Source organism: Leucopleurus acutus (assembly GCF_964270905.1).
Source record: "Leucopleurus acutus genome assembly, chromosome: 5".
NCBI classification, from domain to species: Eukaryota; Metazoa; Chordata; class Mammalia; order Artiodactyla; family Delphinidae; genus Leucopleurus; species Leucopleurus acutus.
In genome coordinates, this window is record NC_139147.1 from 10,272,435 (window position 1) to 10,293,438 (window position 21,004).

Consider the following 21,004-nt stretch of genomic DNA (forward strand, 5'->3'; position numbering starts at 1 on the left):
GTGGCAGCCAGCATCGGGAATGGGGAAGAAATACTGGTTTCCTCAAAGTTTACTCTAAGGAGTTTTATATCACGGGCACCATTGGTGTTCAAATATACACGGTGACTTCCTGGCAGGTATAACACTTTAATAGTCCACTATCCCTCCTGCAGAAGTCTGTCACACGACTCTTGGCCTACAGAGGCCAAGATGTCAGAAGTCCCTGTTTCCAGGGCTTCACTGACTCCCTGTATGACCCAGGGCAAGCCACTTAATTAGTCAGTGTCTTAATGTCCCCATTAATAAAGTCTGCATTGTGGATGGGAATCCTCTCTATAGAGAATTCCTCCATCACGGGCAGCGGTAAAGGGATCCTGCAAACTCAGCTACAAAAAGAGCCAGCCTGCCGCGAGACGGGCGACCACTCCCACCCAGTACAGGGCTCGTCTGCCTTCTTCCAAGAGTCCTGAGCAAACCATGTTTTGATGGCGTTCCTCCTGCCAGACACCGACAGAGGGAGAGAGAAGTCCCTCCGCAGAACCCAGGCGAGTGTCATCCAGAGTGTTGACCATACTGAGTGACAGTAGGTTATTTCATGCCTCTTGAATGTTCAACGTCTGAACAGCTACACACACGTGAACCTATATTTTACCCCATTGACAGGCCCGGAAAGGACATATGGTTTAGATTTTTAGACAACACTCCATGTAAAAAAGCCTTTCCTTTTATAGAGGCATATTTTTAGAGTCTCCAAAGCTAAGCTCTGGGCTGAATTTAATCCATGCAGTTCTCTGGCCCAATCTAGAGCCTCAACGCAATTGTGTGTCAGTGGCATACATTGTTAACTGATCTGTCAGAAAATCAATTAATTACTTTTAAGAAGCAGTTAAGAGTATCCCTACAAAGCTGCCATGTGAATTATTAAAGAATATAATGTAACAGCCCCCACCCCACCTCCCCGTGTTCAAAAGATTCCCTGAATCCTAAATGAAAATCATACAAAGCTGAGGGGGCCAAAAAAAAGAAGAGAGAGAGAGAGAGAGAGAGAGAGAGAGAAAATGACTAGGTGTAGGAGGTGTGGAGCAGAAGTAGGCGTTTGCTGAGGCTGCTAGAGGCTGCCCCATGACGCTACCCATCTCTGGGTTTTCCAGCATGTGCCCCTATGTCTTCAGACAAGGCAGCAGAAAATATACCCCCATCTGCTCATCTCCATTCATTGGTAGATGGGCGGCCCTGTGCAGAGCCCTACAGACTTCTTTCTCTCCCGGAGCCCTACTCATCCCAGAGACAAGCTCCTGCAAAGCCCCCCACTCCCCCGACTCCTGTAGTTCTAGGCCTGTCTCCAGCCTGGCCTGGGCCAGTAGAGCTCCCTGGGTGGGAGGCCGGAGCTTCTCCCATGCCCCAGTTTGTGTCACCAAGGAATGTTTAGCTCAGATCCAATCACACTCATCCATCCATGTCCTATTTTTCTGGGAACAATGCTAAGATTGACCTGGAGCTTCAGATAGGCATCAGACGCGGATTCCCCAAACGTAGAGAGAATCCCTTCCCACCTCAACTTAGCCTGCACCCCAAAGACAAGGGAAGCAGGGGAAACAATGGTCTGTAGCTGTAAGATGAGGGCCCAGGCTGGGGCCTAGACAGATGAGTCTCCCTTGCTGTGTTTCTTTGGTTTTGATTTAACCAGAAACGTTTAGCATCGGAGTGAGAAAAACCATACATTTGCATAACCAAAGCGTCCGCAGCTCCTGTTAGGAAGAAGCCTCCTCCAACTGCTGGCCAGCTGTGGTTATCACTGTGTCTGAAACTCAGATGCCATCTTAAGTGGTTCTGCAGGGTGGTGGCCATGTCAACCTCCAAAACCCTCAAGGCACCAAGGGTCAGAAACAGAGAAGTGTTTCCCCGGGCTCCGAGACTGAGACCCAGAGATTAAAACGGCAAGTCTTAAAAGGGGATATTTTTTCACCACTCAACACCTGCAAGCAGTTACCCTCTTGCTCTGAGACTTGGGCTGCCTCAGGGCACGAAAGGCTGGAGAGGAGGCGGTTGCTACAGTTCCTTATCATTCATTCATTCACTCATTTATTCATAAAAAGTATTTAATGAGAATCAACTCAGCTCCAAACACTTTTTTTTTTTATCCTGGGTGCTCTCCAGCAATGAACAAGATAAAGTCTCTCTCTCACATCCACTCCATCCATCACTTGGAAGATGGAGGCAGGCAGTAAATAAGTGAACACGGAAGTTAAATAAGACCAATGCAATGCCAAACATAAATCAGTGTTGTCATATGATACAAGTGACCATACAGGGGGAGGAAGTGGGGTATCTCTAGCTGTGACTCTAATAGATGACATTTGGGCAGCGTTGGGAAAAACTGGGGGCAAGGCGGGGGGAACAATTGGTCCAGGCACATGAAAAGATCCGGGAAGAGCTTGGTGTATTTGAGGAACAGAATGGAGGCTGAGACAGAGCAAGCTGAGGGATACAGGGTCTCTGTGACGTCAGAGAGGTGGCCCAGGACCTGGCATTCTCTGTGCCCTGGAAAGCCCTCACAGAGTCTGGGTAGAGGAGACACAGGATCGGATTGACATCGGTCTCTGGCTGTGAGATTACAACAGGGCTGGCTGGAAGGGCTGCTGTCCTTTCTCCCCACCACAAACTCAGCGCCGAGCAGACCACAGCTCTTCCTCTATGGGAGCTTGGCTTCAAAGGTGACCGCTAGGTACATAACCTTGTCAGATTCCCCCATCTCTCTGTGCCTCAATATCTGATCAAGAATAAGATCCCCTCCCAGGGCTGCTGTCTGCAAGACATCTGGTATTCGGCTTCTCATTTCATAGACCCTGGTTGCTGCCGTTGGTAATTTCAACTTCATTCCCTACGTTATCCCCATGAGTGCATTTCTGAAGCTGATTTTTACCAACTTTTTTCAGCAAACATTTACGGAGCACCTACTCTTTATCACCTGGGTCCTGTACCACCACAGGAGCAGTTTTATGATCCAGAATCAGGAAGCATCCCTTTCCCCCCAAATCTGACAGCTCCTACTTCCCCCAGGAAACTCCAGCAAAGGTTTTCTGTACCCTCCTCACAGGTCTTGTACTGAAGTATTACGCAATATTGAACTGACGTGCAACATGCATGGCAGGAGTCCTGACTGCTGTGTGATTCACACACAAGCCCACCTGTAGTGCCCGGTATTGGCTGGGTGAGGATGGAGCCCACTCAGAGGGCAGCGTCTAGACTCTGTCCAGTATGCAGGGAGCTCTATCCGATGCTGGGTTCCAGTGGGAGAGGGGGAGTTTACTGTCGCGTCGAGGGCTAGCGATGGAGAGGATGATGTGCAAGAGAGACTTCTGTCTCTGCGTGTCACTTTCGTTATGCGGTGCTTGACTTCAGAAAGGCAGTCTATTTGTTCTTAGTTCCCAGAAGCCTAAATGAATTCCCCACCAGAAAAAAATAAATACGTTGTGAAAATGATCACCATCACTGATGATTCGATCAGGAAATTACAAAAGGGAGAAAACTAGGATCTGGGAGGGCCTCGAGCCTCCAGCTAGTTGGGGAGGTGAGGGTGCAAGAGAAGCAGAGCCCTTTGCTCACTTGCCAGACACCGGGGAGGCACGCGGTATGACTTAAGCACACCCACACGGCAGCTTTGGTTTTCCAAGACGGCAGACCGAGGGGGAGAGAAGTCTGTGAGCCCCTGGGGAAGAGACAGCTAAGCCAGGAATACAGCTGGTTGGCGGAAGCTGATTTCAAGGTCAGTTGATGTAAATCTTGATTTGCTTAAAACTGAATCCGCGGACTTCCCTGGCGGTCCAGTGGTTAAGACTTCGCCTTCCAATGCAGGGGGTACAGATTCGATCCCTGGTCGGGGAGCTAAGATCCCACATGCCTCGCAAAAAAACAAAACATAAAACAGAAGCAATATTGAAGAAAATTCAATAAAGACTTTTTAAAAATTATTTAAAAAAATAGAAACTGAATCGGTTGGCTTGTTTCACTGTCCATGCTGGCCTGCGGGTGTCCTTCACACCATAAAACACTGCAGGGTGGCCCAAGCACAACCTGGCAGGGAAGAGTTTCAAAAAGGAGGAGGAAGAAAAAGAGAAAGATGTGATGTGAAGCGAGGAAATTTGGTGAGAGGACCCAGAACCCCAAAGAGTAGGTTTGTATCTTGCAGAGATGTATCTGCTCCTCTGTGCTTTCCAACCATGAGAGAAGCTCATCTTAGCTCTAGTGAAGGATGGCTGGGCTGGAGCCAGAAAGCCACGGGGAACCCTCCTGACCCATTTCAGCAGCTCACCACCCTCTGCATGTCCCTCTGGGGACGGGCAGGACATGAGACAGAAGATCATCTATTTTTCTTTTTTTTTTTTTAAGAAGTATAACGTGGTCCCCATAGAGCTCAACATTCTCTGTGTTGGGGGCAGTGCGTGAGCTGAATTAAGAATTTGCCTCTGTGCCCCAGAAGGCAACAGTGCCACCTTCATCTGTCCCCATCTCTCCTTTTCTAGTTGATTTTCACAGATGCAGCGTTGGGTTTGATGTGAGACCTGCAAAAAATGAGAAGCGAGGGATGAAGTTATAAACCTATCTGATGTGATCCAAATGGATTCCATCTGCTTGTCGAATAAAGGAGCTATAAATAACATGAGCGAGCATCAATTCCTCTTGTGAGGGTGGGCGCTCAGTTCCAGAGAGCGCCCATATCAAACGAGAGGAAAGCAGGAGTCTAATTAAGACCCTGGCTGTCTGACCACAAACTGCACAAAAAAAAGAACATGGAGTTGGCCTGGTGTGCAGTCCACGCAGGGGGTCCTGTGAACAAGACCCCAAAGTCAGCCCCACCCTCAGTAGCCTTTAGTGCCAGCCAAGAGAGGCTGGCTGTTAGCATTTTTTACGCTGCCCCAGGATTCAGGTTTAATTTGTGCAGGAAAACAAAAGGCATAAACTATTTGCTTAGAGTAATCAGTTGCATAATATCTTAAAGATAAATAACAAGATTATACCTCCTGTCTCCTCGGCATCCGTACATACTCGTGCACACACACACACACACACACACACACACACACACACACACACACACACACTGGCCCCAAAAAGATCTATTATATCAGAAAGATCAATGACTCCTTCCTCTTTCTTTAGAATTATAAGTCTTTTACATATCCTGAATCATTGGTCACATTCAATGTATATGCAAAAGAAGTTCAAAGGCTGACTTTGACAAAGGGCATTTGGAGAGGGATGATAAAATGTGTCTGATAAAACACACACAAAAGACTTTAGCAATAAAGACTTACAAATTGGGAAAGCAGGACTTGGGCAGCAGCGGGTGTGAAACTGTGTTATCTACAGCTTCAGCACTGAAGATAGTGGCCCAGAGCAGAAGGCTTTATCTGGCCTCCACAAGAATAGAGATTGCACCGGCCCTGAACTACACTGTCTGCAAAGCCCAGGAAACACCTTGCAGAGGAGTTGATGCAATGTTTGCCATCCTGGCCTTCAGTGACAGTTAAATAGTGTTACAACACAGCATTGGGCAACGACCTTGGTATAGCATCCAAGTCTTTGTTTTATAGCACTTTTTCCCCCCACTGGAGAGACAAATGGGCAATTTGGGCTGACAGTTTTTGGTTCATTACTTTCAATGTAAATGATCAAAGAGAGAAAAGAGACATTCTCCCTTCTTCCTTTCTAATACAATTTTAAAAATCCCTTTCCGATTGACATTTCAAATAGGAGATGAGTCATATTCACTCTTTGCATCTTATTGCATTATTTCTCGAGATTTCCAAAGGATTCTTGGTATCTGTTCTTGGAGATTTATTACTCAGTCCCTGCAGTTTCTTCGGGGCTGGAGTTTAATTGATGTGATTGCAATCAGGAAACCACTTTGAAAGGAAAGAAGTCAATTTAGTTTTTCATGAGTTGTAAATTTTCTGTAAAAAAATTTCACAAGACTATCCCTTTCTTAAAAGGAGTCACAACACGGCTGTCGACAACAGTAGCAGGTTTGGGAACAGGACATTAATTCACGGGTCCAGGAGTCCCAGATCGGCCACTGTTTCTGGACCTGGGAAAAACCACTCATTTTCAGAGCCTCTCTTTCTCTCTATAAGATGAATGGATCGCACAAAGTCTTTGGTTCGTCTCAGTCTTTGCTCAGGTTCTTTCCATCTCTCAAAATGATCAGATGCCATTCCACAGAAGGGTGGCCTTCGAACCAGTTTCACCCTGATTTGTCTTATAATAATCCTTGAACTTTGATGATTGTGTCTGGTTTTCCAAGTGCTTCAGCAGCGTTGGTTGAATGTGATCTTCTTGATAAACCTGATGACAGTGGCAGCGGCTCTAGACTTGGCCAGTGAGGAAACGGAGGCACAGCAAGGTTAGGGGACCTGAAGAGTGTCACAAAGGCTTGTATACAGAGTCCCCTTAATAAAATAAGTACCAAGAAGAAAAAGACATTTTAGGCCAGAGGCTTTCAAACTTTTCTGAATTGCAAGCGACAGTAGGAAGTAAGTTGCATGCATGACTCAGGAGATGGCTCTATCAATCAAAAAAAGGGTTTCAGGAAGCAATACTTGTTCTTACTGCATGTGAGGCACTCTGTTTTCCATTTATTTCCTTCTATTTCTTTTTCTTCCCTTTCTTGTATTTGTATAATAATAATTATTATTGTTTAATTTGAAACCAGTGAATGGTCAAAATCTATGATTTTGAAGTCACTGTTCAGAAACTTTTCACATGGCAGTGTCTCACTGTTTTCTAAATCAGGGGCATACATCTGAGTTCCAGAGCCCCCCACAGGTGATACGGAGAGTGGTTCTCCTCTTATGGTTTTCTCTCTCTGTCAAGAGCCCCCAACCCACAAGGCTGTACGCTAGGGAAGCACTGTCCTTAGGGTCAAGCCTTCCACTGTAGGTGGTTCATGACCCCCCTGGCTATGAATACACCATCAAGTCCTAAAAAATAATGAATACCAATGACAACATTGAGACACCTGTTTGCTTTGTACTCCCAATAAAGTCAGAGGGAGAACCAGGGCTGCTCCCTAAAAATGGCACATGACTCTCTAAATAAAGGGCTTTAATGCAGTTTATATTTAAACCATAAGGCCCTGGGCTCAAACCCAAATTGAGATGGGCTCTAATACTTAAGTACCATTCTGGAAAAACCTTTGAAATATTTATCCATCAATCTGGGCTCAGTGATTCTGAAGCAGCTCACTTCCTTGTGTCACATTCCTAGAGTGGACCTGCTTTACACATCCCCATGAGCTGGGGATGGGCTACCTGTCAGAAGCAAAGGCAGTCCCTCTGGAAAGTCATTGTCTATGAAACTTCTTAAATGAGAAATATGAAGGACAACATTGTTATTAAAAATACACGCAACACAAAGATTGATTTCTCCGTGCAGCTGGTCAAGTTCTTGCCTTCACTGCTCCATCTGTACATGGCCAAGGGCAAGCTCTTTAACCTCTTTAAACTTAAGGGGATAAGAGTTCCAAACTTAATAGGATTATGGAGAGGATTAAATGAGATAATGCATGGACAGCCCTTGCCACAATGCCTGGGGCTCAGAGAAGCTCAGCCTCTGAATGAATGTTAGCGATCACTCTTTTTTTTTCTTTTTTTGCGGTACGCGGGCCTCTCACTGTTGTGGTTTCTCCTGTGGCGGAGCACAGGCTCCGGATGCGCAGGCTCAGCGGCCATGGCTCACAGGCCCAGCCGCTCCGCGGCACGTGGGATCTTTCCAGACCGGGGCACGCACCCGTGTCCCCTGCATCGGCAGGCGGACTCTCAACCACTATGCCACCAGGGAAGCCCTAGCGATCATTCTTATTTGTCCACTAAAATTCTCTCAGTCATCATAACCCTCTTAGCATAAATAAAACTTACACTTTTGATAAATCAATTCTACAGCTTTCTCTATTCTCAGAGACAAGAAACACTTGATGGACCCCCAGAGGTCAAGGGACCTAGTCTCTTGTCTTCAGGTAAATGAACCCCCCAAACCTGTGAAAACCTAGCATGGCCAAAATCCAATGCTGTCGTGCATCGAGCTGCTGTAATGCTGTCCAGGCTGCTCCTGATATGATCAATGATTTCCTTGACATACTAAGTCAATATAAACAATTATATATTAGTTTTCTTTTAAAAAATAGAAAAAAAATATATTTACTTTTAAAGATCCAAAAATTTGTCCCAGAGAGGAGTTTTGCTTTTGGGGGGAATGCCGATTTATAACACAAGTCAGAAATGCTCCTTTCCCTTCTGTTCAAAGTGAAACAAACAGACCTTCAGAAGAGAGAAGATTCTTGTTTCACAGGTTGCTACCAAGGAGTTATTTGAGGTCTGTGCACTTTGGATTGCAACATACCAAAATCTTAAAGATCAATAACGGGAAGATATTTTTCTATAGAAGTTTTTATTCTTAGATTCAAGGAGGGGAGAGCTACTTGATAAGTTTCAGGTGATCCAGCATTTTCTAGATATTTATCCACACTTTTCTTTTTCAGCTCCAGATATTTCAAGCTTAGGAAAAACCAAACAGAAAAGAAAAAAATTCCACTTCTACTGTATCCATTCTCTATAATATGGGGAGGCAATGTGCATTTAATGCCATAACTTCTTAGGGTATATCTGAATTTGTATCTAATTTTACTCATAAGAATTCCAGAACACTTATAAGGTTGACAAAGAGCAATAGCCGTAACATTCTAATAAAAGAATTTTTGTTTTTTGTTTTGGGATCTTTTTCTTTTGTTTTTTGTTCTGGGTTTTTTTTTTTTCGTGCTTTACCTTAAGGCATTATCATATTTTCGCTAAAGGAGTGTCTTTGGGAGAGAGTATGATAAATCAAACTGTCATTTATCATAATCAGAAAAATAAATCATATACAAAAGTGAAAATAAAGCTTCCATGTAAGTTTCCTTCTCATTCCTGGTAAGCAAGGGGTTAAGCTGAAGTCTTAACCCATTTCCACTCTAATTGGGAAGGATGGGTGGAAAATCATTTCAGTAACAGAATGAAAATTGCTAGCCTATAGATGCCCGAGGCAAAAAGAAAAGAAATGAATTCTCCTGTGAGCTTGGTTAGTGAGGAGGAAGGAAATCTCCATCTTGCCCCTGACTTCATGTCATTGTTCAGTGTGCCGGTGTTAAATAATGATCTCCAAAGCAGTGTGTGGATCAAGAGAAGGGGCCTGTCTGCCCAGGTCTCTCTTTTTTTTTTTACGGTATGTGGGCCTCTCACTGTTGTGGCCTCTCCCGTTGCGGAGCACAGGCTCCGGACGCGCAGGCTCAGCGGCCATGGCTCACGGGCCTAGCTGCTCCGCGGCATGTGGGATCTTCCCGGCCCGGGGCACGAACCCATGTCCCCTGCATCGGCAGGCGGACTCTCAACCACTGTGCCACCAGGGAAGCCCCTGCCCAGGTCTCTTAGGCTGAGGTCATAGGGAAATTTCTGGACACTCTCCCTCATTCTGCTAAACCTGGATTCGGCTCAGTTTGACAACTCAGCGGTGGTGTTTACAGACACAGAGGGGATCCCCCAATGGCACACTGGGTAAAGTTTTCTTCTTTCGTCCTTAGAAGTCCATTTCACTATCTGGTGTCTTCGGCAAAAGAGAGTTCTTAGCTAAATAAATATTTCCTAATTCAGAAGTGAATAGGCTTGATCCGGGATATTTTTCTCTGAAGAAAAAGTGAGATGTCCCCTTAAATGGAGAACGTGACAATTACAGAACTTCTTGTAATTGAATGCTTTTTAAAAATTATTCAAATCCACATTTATATAAATACTTCATGCCCCTTTTCAAAACTTACCCTAGAGTACTGTATTTCCCAATAATGCTTGTGAAATTCTCCTGGGATGGGTATCTTCATGGGCAATGGAATTTTTAAGGTGACAAGAGAAACAAGAATTATGGGAGTCGCTTGTAGTTGCTAAACATCGGTGAATTTCCAGATCAGTAGTTCAACTAGAAAAGAACTGGAGTTCATTTGAGGGCTTATTTGTCATCATATTTGGCCAGTCAGTCATCTGTTCCTTTGCTCTTGCTATTAAAAAAACTACCAGCTTTGCAAAAATATATGACAAAAATCTTTGAACTTATGTGTTTAACCATTTTTAATAAGTTTTGGATCATCTCTGTATATTGCTTTCATTGTACATATAAGTATAAATTGGCAATTAGCTAACAGATAATATCTATTTTTCAGCTGCTTTTAATTTTGTTAAAAATTATTTCACTCTTCCCTTCTACCTTTTAAGAAGAGGTGAACTCTCTAGAATTAGCACCATTATTCATTCAAAAAAGGCAGCAAAAGTTGTTTCATTTTTTGAGTAGGTTTAAATTATAGCGTTTTTCTAAGCAAGTCCAAGACAATCCTATCCGGAAGTTTAAATCTGACTTGACCATTGCTTGATTGAGAAATAGGCAATAATGTTTCATAAGAAATCTCCACAAAAATTGTTCTAATTAAAACAGACATTTTTTATTGACGTATAGTTGCTGTACAATATTATATAAGTCCCAGGTGTACAATACAGTTATTCACAATTGTTAAAGTTATATTTCATTTATATTGGGTTGGCCTAAAGGTGCACTCGGGTTTTTCCGTAAGATGTAGGTGAGGAAACTGAGACCGGCACAAAGTAAGTGACTAATCAGACAGACCTACAATTAACTCCCAACCCTCCTCCCTATGTCTAGCAGTTCGAGAACCAGTTTGGGAAAAACCTGAATGCACTTTTTGGCCAACCCAATAGTTATAAAATATGGACTATATTTCCTGTGTCGTACAATATATACTTGTTAGTTGTTAACAAAATTGTTAATATTCCACTTCAGTGTCTGGAACCTTATCCATAAAAATGTGATTGTTATTGGAACATCAAATATATAATATTTAATTTTCCGATATTATTACTGTAATCTGAAAATTTGTAATTACAATGCAGATCTTAGGCTTTTTATGAAACTTAGAAAATGTAATTCTTCAATTACATAGAATGATTGCTCCCATTGTTGCTGATTTTTTTAAGCTCTTTTTAATTTCATACTACGACATGAAATTTTAAAGCTTTTGTGGAGTATAATTCCATGACCTCACAGAACGCAGGATAATGATAGTCTTAGCCCATTATTCCATATAAAATTCTGTTTTCCAAACCTGAAGATAGAAGGATTAATAAAAAAGTATTAATACAAAAGGATTCATCTTGTCTGAATGCCTGTAAAAACCCTCTAAGACCAACAGTTGGAAATTTATTATTTAATTGATCCATATAGATATCTCAGCAAGTCCTTCACAGATAAATATACTTCTTATACTTGATTCTTAGGTAGACTTCCCATGTCTAGGACAGACTGGGGAGTCAGCACCCAAGATTTATCTCAAGGCTTTACATTCTCTTTCTAGAAAGTTCTGCTATATTTGGGGAAATTTCTCTACCGTCTGTATGGGATCATAGATAGAAATTTTTTTATTTCAGTGGGGGGGGACTCCAGTTTGATGTACTAACAGCTGTAACAATAATGGCAAAGAGCCTTTAACTTTTTATTCTAAAGGAATTAAACTATGTTGTATACCCATATTATGTTTTAGTTATTATATAATACAGTATATAGTGAAACCTCGCTAGTTGTGTTGACATGGAGAAAACAGAAGTAGTGAAAAGGATAATTTTAATATTTTAAAATAACTGTAGTAATAAATTATAAGTAATATTTATGAATAGATATGTGTTTCTCTCTAATCTCAATCCTATGTAAATTATAAGTACAGAACAGCAATATATTTCTGTTATTTTCTAGAAGATGTAGAATCTCAAAATTATTTGTGTGGTTGTTTAAATCACAGATCCTCAGGCCGGCTTGTATGAATAGAAATTACATATGTGCAGTTAGAAGAACCCTATGTAAATTGGTAACACCCTTAGAATATATTATCTTGAGTTGATTCTATGTTCCCCTTTTTCTTTCCTTTCCCCTTCTCGCTCAAAATCCAAGTTCACCCCACCATGTGCTGACTTCAGTCAGCACCAGACCAGGTCAATTTCTCACAGTTCCAAGTGACGTTTATATATAAAGTTCACGGAGCTGGAAAGCCTTCTTGCCCAAGGCTCCCATTTTGTAGGTGAGGAAAATGAGACCGGTACAAAGTAAGTGACTAATCAAACAGACCCACAATTAACCCCTAACCCTCCTCCCTATGTCTAGCAGTAACTGACTCACCTGATTATTTTTAAACATAAATGTTGCAGAAGGAAAATAGTTAGACCATCCCAGGTCATAATTGCCCCAGTGAGAGAGTAAAGATAAACTATAAACACAAGGAATAAAACAAAAGCGCTTGATTTGGGGAGAGCTCCCTGTGGAAGGACCCATGGGAAATGTGGACCAAGACTCCTGTTTATTCATTCAGACATTCATTCATTTATTTTTTTCCTCAACTTAGAAAACTTGTGTTTTGTTTCTATTTCATAGCAGCAGAAATTGTTTTAAATATACTAATTAAAATGTCTAAAGTAAAGCAGACTCTAAAAGTAACTTTTTTAATAGATGCTACTTCTATCATTCACCAGAAAACTTGCCTGCTGTAACATTCCCCAATTAAGGAACTCAAAGCCATAGAAAAATATGTAAATTCACCTCCCTGTTCCTCAAGTGTAGTAGACTTTGAGACACTCCTTGACACTTGGGTACTTTCCATAGTGCTTGCATAGGGGAAAGCACTCAAAAAGAGAACAGTTTCATGCACAGCAAGTGGTTTCTCAGCCTCTCATTTAAATGGGGCCACAGACAATGTGGGGAAGATCCAGACCCCTTCTAGGGGCCGGGCATCAGCCCCTTGACCTCTGTACCCAACCCAAAACACTAAGGGGTGGAAACCAGGTATGCTTGCTCTTAAGAGATGTTCGGACCCAATCTCCCAATTCCTCCCACCCCTCCTCCCCCCTTGGTGTCCATACATTTGTTCTCTACGTCTATGTCTCTATTTCTGCTTTGCAAATAAGATCATCTGTACTATTTTGCTGGATTCCACATACATGCGTTAATATACGATATTTGTTTTTCTCTTCCTGACTTGCTTCATTGTGTATGACAGTCTCTAGGTCCATCCACATCTCTACAACATATATACACTACTGATACTATGTACAGAATAGATAACTAATGAGAACCTACTGTATAGCACAGGGAACTCTACTCAGTGCTCTGTGGTGACCTAAATGGGAAGGAAATCCAGAAAAGAGGGGATATAGGTATATGTAGAGCTGATTCACTTTGCTGTACAGTAGAAACTAACACAACATTGTAAAGGAACTATACTCTAATCAAAATTAATAAAAAAATAAAATTAAAATAAAAGTCAAAATAAAAAGAGAGAGAGAGAGAGATGCTCAGACCTTTGAAGGTTCCAGCAGCCCCAGAGGAACAAATGTAGTGAGGTAGGGCCTGTGGTTTCTGTTACAGACCTGACTCCATGTTTCTTGGTTGTTTCTTCTGAGGACTGGAAGAAAGACAGGTGGACCCGTTCCATAACTGAGGCCAGGAGCTACCTCACCTTTGATTCGAACTCATTTTTTAACCTGGAAGATTGTTAGCAAATTGACATATTGAGTGTTTTTTTTTTGTTTGAAAAATCTATATGCTACATTTCTAAATAAACCTGTTTATAGAAATTGCTATTTGAGAATATCACTGAATCACTTTGCAATCGTTTTGAAGTCATGAGCTAGTAAAACCTCTTGTTCTAATCCGTGTTGCCTATATGAATTTCACAGAAAAACAAGTGTATTGGAAAAGAAAGGGTCAAGAGATACTTTGGAGGTATTCTTTCAGAGTCAAAGAAACCAAACCATATGGTATGGGCTGAGGCATCGGCAGCTGGTAAACATTAAATGGAAATGAACACTGCGTGAGGTGGACTTGTAGCTTATCCGTGGCTGTGAAAATGTTTTAGTGGCAACGACAGTGGTCAGTAGGCCTTTGCAACTTAGTTGTTTTCACCGTGTGTGTGTTTCCTTATGACTACAAGCCAATCAAGGGATGCTGTAATAAAATCCTGAACTTTGCTTCAGGACAGCTCAGAGGGAAAATGAGTCAAGGAAGATGAATTACTTAATGGCCTTTGCTAATAGCAGGTTAAAAACAAGGCTCACTTGAGCACAAGCAGAATAGCAACAAAACTGCTCTTCAGAGGGAATTGCGTTTTGAGTGGTTGCCCTTGAACTGCACTGCCTAGTAGAGTAGCCACTAGCCATGGGTGACATCTGGGGACCTGAAACGTGGCTAGACCGAACTGAGATGCACTGTGAATGTAAAATACACACAGGAATTTGAAAACTTACTAAAAAAAAGAGAAAGAATGTAAAATATCTTATTAACAATTTTATATTGATTACATGTTGGAATGAAAATGTTTTGGCTATACTAAGTTAAATAAAATATATTATTAAAATTAATTTCACCTATTTCTCTTTACTTTTTTAATGCAGTTATTAGAAAAATTTTAATTACATATATGGCTCATATTACATTTCTAGTGGACAAAGCTGCTCAAAATAAGAAAGAATGCCCACATGGTTTAAAGGCAACTTGTCAAGAACTAGTAAAGAAATTTGATAATAGCATAATGATATGAATCTTGCAAGGTTGGTTTAGCTTGCTGACTACAACTGGCACTCCAGGGGCAAATTGCATGGGTTCAGATTGGGCCAATTACTGAAGCTCAGTTTCTTCATCTGTAAAGTGAAGGGAAAAATTATGGACTGTTTGCTGCTAGCGGGTTAAATGGAATAAGGCATGTAAAGTCATTAGTGTGAGGTCTGACGCACTGATAAAAGGGAGCTTCTATTATCATGGTTGTCTTGGTCATCTCAGGGCTGCTATAACAAAATACCATAGACTGGGTGGCTTACTCAACAGAAATTTATTTCTCATAGTTCTGTTAACTGGAAGTCTGTGATCAGGATGCCAGCATGGTTGGGGTCTCGTGAGAGCCCTCTTCCCGGCTTGTAGTTGGCTGCCTTCTTCCTATGTGCTCACATGATGAGAGAGAGAGAGAGAGAGAGAGAGAGAGAGAGAAAACGGCTCCAGTCTCTTCTTACAAGGGCACTAATCCCATGAAAACCCCACCCACATGACCTCATTTAAACCCAATGACCTCCTAAAGGCCTCACCTCCTAATACCATCACATTAGGGTTTAGGGCTTCAACATATGAGTTTGGCTGGGGGAGGGATGCAAACATTCAGTCCATGCCATTAGTTTTAAAAGTCCAATCAGAGATAGAGTTCATGTCAATTTGCAATGTTGTTTACAAAAACATTTTTTTTTTCAATTTTAAAAAATTTTTGAATAAATTTATTTTATTTATTTATTTTTGGCTGAGTTGGGTCTTCGTTGCTGTGTGCAGCCTTTCTCTAGTTGCAGCGAGCGGGGGCTGCTCTTCCTTGTGGTGCACGGGCTTCTCACTGCGATGTCTTCTCTTGTTGCAGAGCACGGGCTCTAGGTGTGTGGGCTTCAGTAGTTGTGGCACGAGGGCTCAGTAGTTGTGGCACACGGGCTTAGTTGCTCTGCGGCATGTGGGATCTTCCTGGACCAGGGCTCGAACCTGTGTCCCCTGCATTGGCAGGTGGATTCTTAACCACTGTGCCACCAGGGAAGCCACAGAAACCTTTCAGATACTGCAGTCCAGTGTGTGCTAGGCACAATGTTTGCTGGGTACTGAGCAGTTGGCCTTGCCAACTCTGAGTGGGGTCCTTGAACCAGCAGCAGTGGCATCAAAGGGAGCTTGCTGGGAATGTAGCGACTCAGGCCCCTCCCCAAACCTGCTGAATCAGAATCTGCACTTAACCAGATTCCCAGGGGCTTGGGATACACCTTGCTTATCCAGTACTGTCTAGTATTTGAAGAGGAGGGAGCCTCACTGGTAAGGTATCCAAACTCTAGTGGTTATGTGTTTGTGTGGGGTGAGGGTGAATGAGAAGAGAATGACACAGGTACAGAGTTGGCTTGAGGAGGGCCAATAAAAGACACCCTTGCTCCCCAATGATCCAGAAGCACCTGTGGGACAGGCGAAGTCGAGCAGATGGAGACCAAACTATCAGCTTTATCACTGACAGGACTTTTGGAGAACAGTGACTTGGGTGTGTGGCTTCCTGCCACTGAACCCCAGAAACAGAGATTTATAAGCACACAGGCAGCGTCTCCCTAAAACAATAAGAGGAGGGGAAGTCATGCTCGGTGTGCTAGTTTTCTGTTGCTGCCAAACTAGCAAATGATCACGAACTTAGCAGCTTACACAACACCCATTCCTCCTGTTTTTTCCACCAGCATCTATAATTTTGTTCTGTCCATTCCAAGCTGATTCCTGATGTCTACCCCCAAACCCATCCTCTCTGGTCTTGACTGCTACTAATGGCACCTGGGCCAGAAATGGGGGAAGACCCCTCTCCGTCCCTCGCCTCAGTCCCCCCTTTTCTGTCTCCATTGTTTCCACCTTAATGCTCATGAGTCCTTGCCTGGCAAGGCTGTAGATTTCCTACTCCTTCTCTGCCCTCTCTAATTCACCTATCCACCTCCGACAGATTTATTTTCCTAAAATATGTATTCGTTATGTTATTTCCCAGATTTCAAGGCTCTGATAGAGCCCATTGCCCTCATGTTGAAGTTCAGATTTCTTTAGGCTGTGTAAGCTGCCTCTGACCTGCGTTCACGTCTGCCGGCGTCGTGTCATTTACGAGCTGCCACTCCCCAACCTGATCCCCAGCCTATGCTCCAGCTGTACTGGGGGTCTGTGTCATAACTTCATCCATGCCTTTCTCAGGCTCATCCTTCTGCCTGGAAAGGCTTCTCTCCCCACTCCCCACCCTAAGCCTTTCCTCCCACCCTCCCAAGCACCTGGTGAAAATCTACACGACCTCCAAGGGTCAAATCAAATATCACCTCTAACCAGGAGAGAAGTCTTCCCAGAGCCCACCAGGTGGTGCCAACCCCTGTGCCTCCTCCCATCAGCTCCCTGCACCCTACACACGTGTCCATCAGCAGTCTGACACTCCATCGCTCTCACTTGTTGGCCAAAGGGACCCTGACCTGCTCCTCAAATTTTGTAGATGGCCAGAAATAACCTCAGATATGACTCCTAAATATTTGAGATTTTGCAGGGTAAAGAATTTCAGGGCTATTTTCTGATGGAGACCTTGAGACCAGGGGATAAAAGTGAAAGATGAGATCAGAGTTAATTTTTCAGAAGGCTACAAAGGACACCGATAAAAATACATAGTTGTGGTCTAAAAGAAACAGCTCATCATGTGTGTAGACCCATATGTGGGGATGCGTGCGTGTGTGTGTGTGTGTGTGTGTGTGTGTGCGTGTACACAGAGATCAAGCGTGAAGCAACTTTGGGCAGGTTTCCTAAACTCTCCAAGTGTAAGGTTCCTGGTCTGTAAAATGGGGTGGTAATGGCATTGTTGCAAGGAATAAACTGGACGAGGTATGCGAAAGCATTTTGGCCATGGCCTGGCATACAGCAGCATTCAATGGAGAGAGTGGAAGGATGTGCTCGCCGGAGTCAGCTCTCACCGTCATGAACATCCAAGACCTCCCCTCTCTTACAGTTCAGGTTCTAGCACCTTTAACAACTCCTTGGGCAAATCATTACAGGTATGACTTCATGTACAGACACCCATCCCTTCTCTCTTCCCTCCAACACCCCCCAGCTTAATGGCGTGTCCTCAAAGCTACTGACACAGGGCAAACTAAGAAAGCTTTCAACAGACCGCATGCACACCTTTCAAAATCCACTACTTCTGCCTTTGCTTTTAGGTTTAGAAAAAAAATCTTGGCTCTTCTCTCAGAATCACTGAAATATTAGGTGTGTAGACAAAACACTTGCCTTTCCACTCTGCTTCTCATATTTCTCAGGCTCAGACATGGAAAGGCTCCTCGCGGTCTCAAAAGAGAATTTCCAGAGTGGTTAGTTTTGTTGGGTCTCTTTAGTATAAACTCAGCTGCCTGGTCAATCTTACTGTTGTGGATTTCCCCCGACCCCCATGCCTATTAAAACTAAACTTACTAACTTCCGGGTACATTTGTTATTTTTTGCCTTATCATTCATTATTAGTGCAAATAATTCTTTCCCTGCTCTGTTTTTTAAAAATCTTTATGGAGTCACTTTCTGTACTTGTAAACCACAATCGTGTGTGTGTATGTGTGTGTGTGTGTGTGTGTGTGTGTGTATGTGTGTGTTTTAAGGATGCTCCTTTAAGACTACACATACTGAATTCCTTTAATTTTTTTATCATAGGGCAGTCCTTCAGAACCCCTTATCATTTTAGTTGCCCTTTTTGCTTTGGCAAAAATATAAGACTAAGGAGCTGAAAATCTTGTTCTCCTGCCTGTTCAAACAGCATCCAGAAATCTGAAATAATTACCTCCTTTCTTAGTTTTAAAGGTTTTATTTAAGCTATGTTATACTAATATTGTGCAGTGGAGTTGAAAGCTTTAGGTCTGCAGTATTTGAAATGCTCAAATCCTAAGGCTTTGAAAAACGCTATTTCCTCCACATTAATCATTCAGTGCTGACCATTATCAATATACAAGGCTGATGGAATAATTTCACATTCAGAACATTATACATAGATATTCAAGGGAAAGAGAAATAGCTTCATATGGCTTTGCTTAATGGGTCTACCTGTGACTTTACCTGTAACTGTACATGCAGTGGTATATAGTGACTCATATATGGAAATTATCATATGACAAATATTTTCAAAAATGGTTGATATCATCTGTTACTTTAAGAATGAAAGCTTTTCATATAAATAATCTGCCCTCCTAGCAAAGGGAAAGGAAATCAAGCAAAGAGGGAATATTTCTAAAATGTCCTATCATTGGAAGTAAATGATCATAACATTTATCTACTAGTTTGTTTCTTTTAGAAGGTGTATTCCAAATTGTTTATTTTTATCACTCTGAAAACTATTCATATTTTTACTTCTTGCATTTAGCTTCTAGCATGTTACAGATTTTTAAATGTTTTTGTATTAGTTAGGGTTTGGTTTTAATTTCACTATGAATTGTGATCCATCCCTACATTCTCCAAATGGATTTTTAATGTTCATTAAATAATCACATTTGCATCACATATAGAGCTTGAAAGAGGTGATTCTATGAAAGATAAAGATTCAGTATTACCTAGCAATGAAAAACATTGGTCAAATGTACGTAGAAATCATATGCCTAGGTAACCGTTCATTTTTTATATAATGATTTACTGTTTTAAGTTATTTTTGAGCCAAAGCTAGACAATATGCAATAAAAATCTCCAGTGCTAACAGAGTGTGAGCGGCAACGAGCTACCAAAAAAAATGAGAGGGGGATTTAGTTTTTACACTGGCACTGATTCCAGTTACAATTAAATTAATCCACTTTGGTAAATGTGGTGTTTGCTGTCAGTATACTCATACAATTATTTTTATTTTCCCACTTTCTACTTTTTCAGAATGTGTACATGGAATGAATCCATCTAGAGACGTTCACGGTATGTTAGATTCCAAATTATATTTTTAACAAAATATGCACATTCATATATGCATATATGACATTTTATCCATGTATCGCTATAAATAACTCACGATATAAATTAACCAAATAATCAAAACTTTTTTTGCTGATTCAAAAATACTTAAAAGCTGTTTTCTATATGGTAAATGTCAAACATATAAAATGTTCCAATGAAACCTTCAAAGATACCCTCGGTTCTACAGTATTTACCACAGGTGCATTCTGTTGTTTATTATTAAATGACTCTATATGACTCTCTACAAAAAAAAAATAGAGCTTGGCTTCTGTGTGTTATTACCTAGTTTATTACTTTTGCTATAGCAGTGCTAATGCAAAATTTTTGTGAGAGTAAAATGTTTACTAGCATCCATAATGTTTTTAAAGATTTAAAAATTTTTTTTCTCAGTTTGCTACTTGTGAGTTGTAAATTGATTTACAAAGTTAGTGAAATAGTCACATATCAACTGCAGCATCCCATGGAAGTCATCACATAGAGGAAGGACATAATGGAAGAACTAAGGGATCTTGTCCGCAAAGTTATTAGACTTCAAAAGTGAAATAATCTCCAACCCACTGGGGGAAGGGGATGTTTAATTAAATTCCAATGTTGAAAACTGGACAGTGTGTATTGTACGTACATTAACATGTATGTTAGCCTTCAACAAAATTGTTCTCCCTCCCTGTGACATTAGTACAAACTGAAGCAGTTTGGTCCAGAACCACTAGCAAAATACGTTCTCTGTATTTTTAATTTTCATTAAAATAGTCACTGAAAGCAGAAATAATTCTTTTAGAAATATTACATTTTTAGAAAAGTAATTTTAGAAATATATTACAGAGGGGGATTTTAAGAGAATGGTTGAGTCTTATTTATTTTTGAGAGGGTTTTGAAAGAGCAAAAAATGTGAAATATTTAGATATTTTCTGAGACCTCCCCATAGTTATATATTTACCTAAAGTTGTAGAAAATATGTCAATAAGCTGTTGTTTTCTGGTGAAATTGGTTTTTTTTTTCTTCCAACTAACCAAATGCTGCTTTTTAAATTCACTGTGAAAACTTACATTTCATTCAATCAGTTGATGAGCCTTTTTGAAATTTCCCCCATGCAGCAAATTTGGAAGAATCTGTCACATAGCATTCGCCCAGCATACTACTTCGTTATATTTTTTGTATTGTATTATGACAAAAGTAGGTTTTAGTATTATTCCAGGGGAACACCAGGAGTGTATACTGTAATGTTTCCTTTCCTTTTCTCTTAAGAGAGGCAGGGGAAGGGAAATTCTATATCGCCCCTTAAATGAGCGCTCCTGGTGGAAATGAATTCTTCATTTCGTACATGGTTACTCAACTTCATAAACTATGTAAAAAGCCCTTCAGACTAAGGGGTTCCGGGTACCCTTTAGTTGAGCCCCATGCTGCCTGCTTTGCA

The 21,004-nt window shown here is 41.6% G+C and overlaps 1 protein-coding gene across 2 annotated transcripts in view; it reads left to right on the plus strand.

The window, feature by feature from the left end:
* Window positions 1-21,004, plus strand: part of RUNX1 (RUNX family transcription factor 1) — a 244,110-nt gene that overhangs the window by 131,067 nt on the left and 92,039 nt on the right. For both annotated transcript variants that reach the window (XM_082840575.1, XM_082840576.1), the window contains one exon: window positions 19,513-19,551. In XM_082840575.1, coding sequence (XP_082696701.1) covers window positions 19,513-19,551 — 39 coding nt within the window. The remainder of the gene's footprint in view (window positions 1-19,512; window positions 19,552-21,004) is intronic.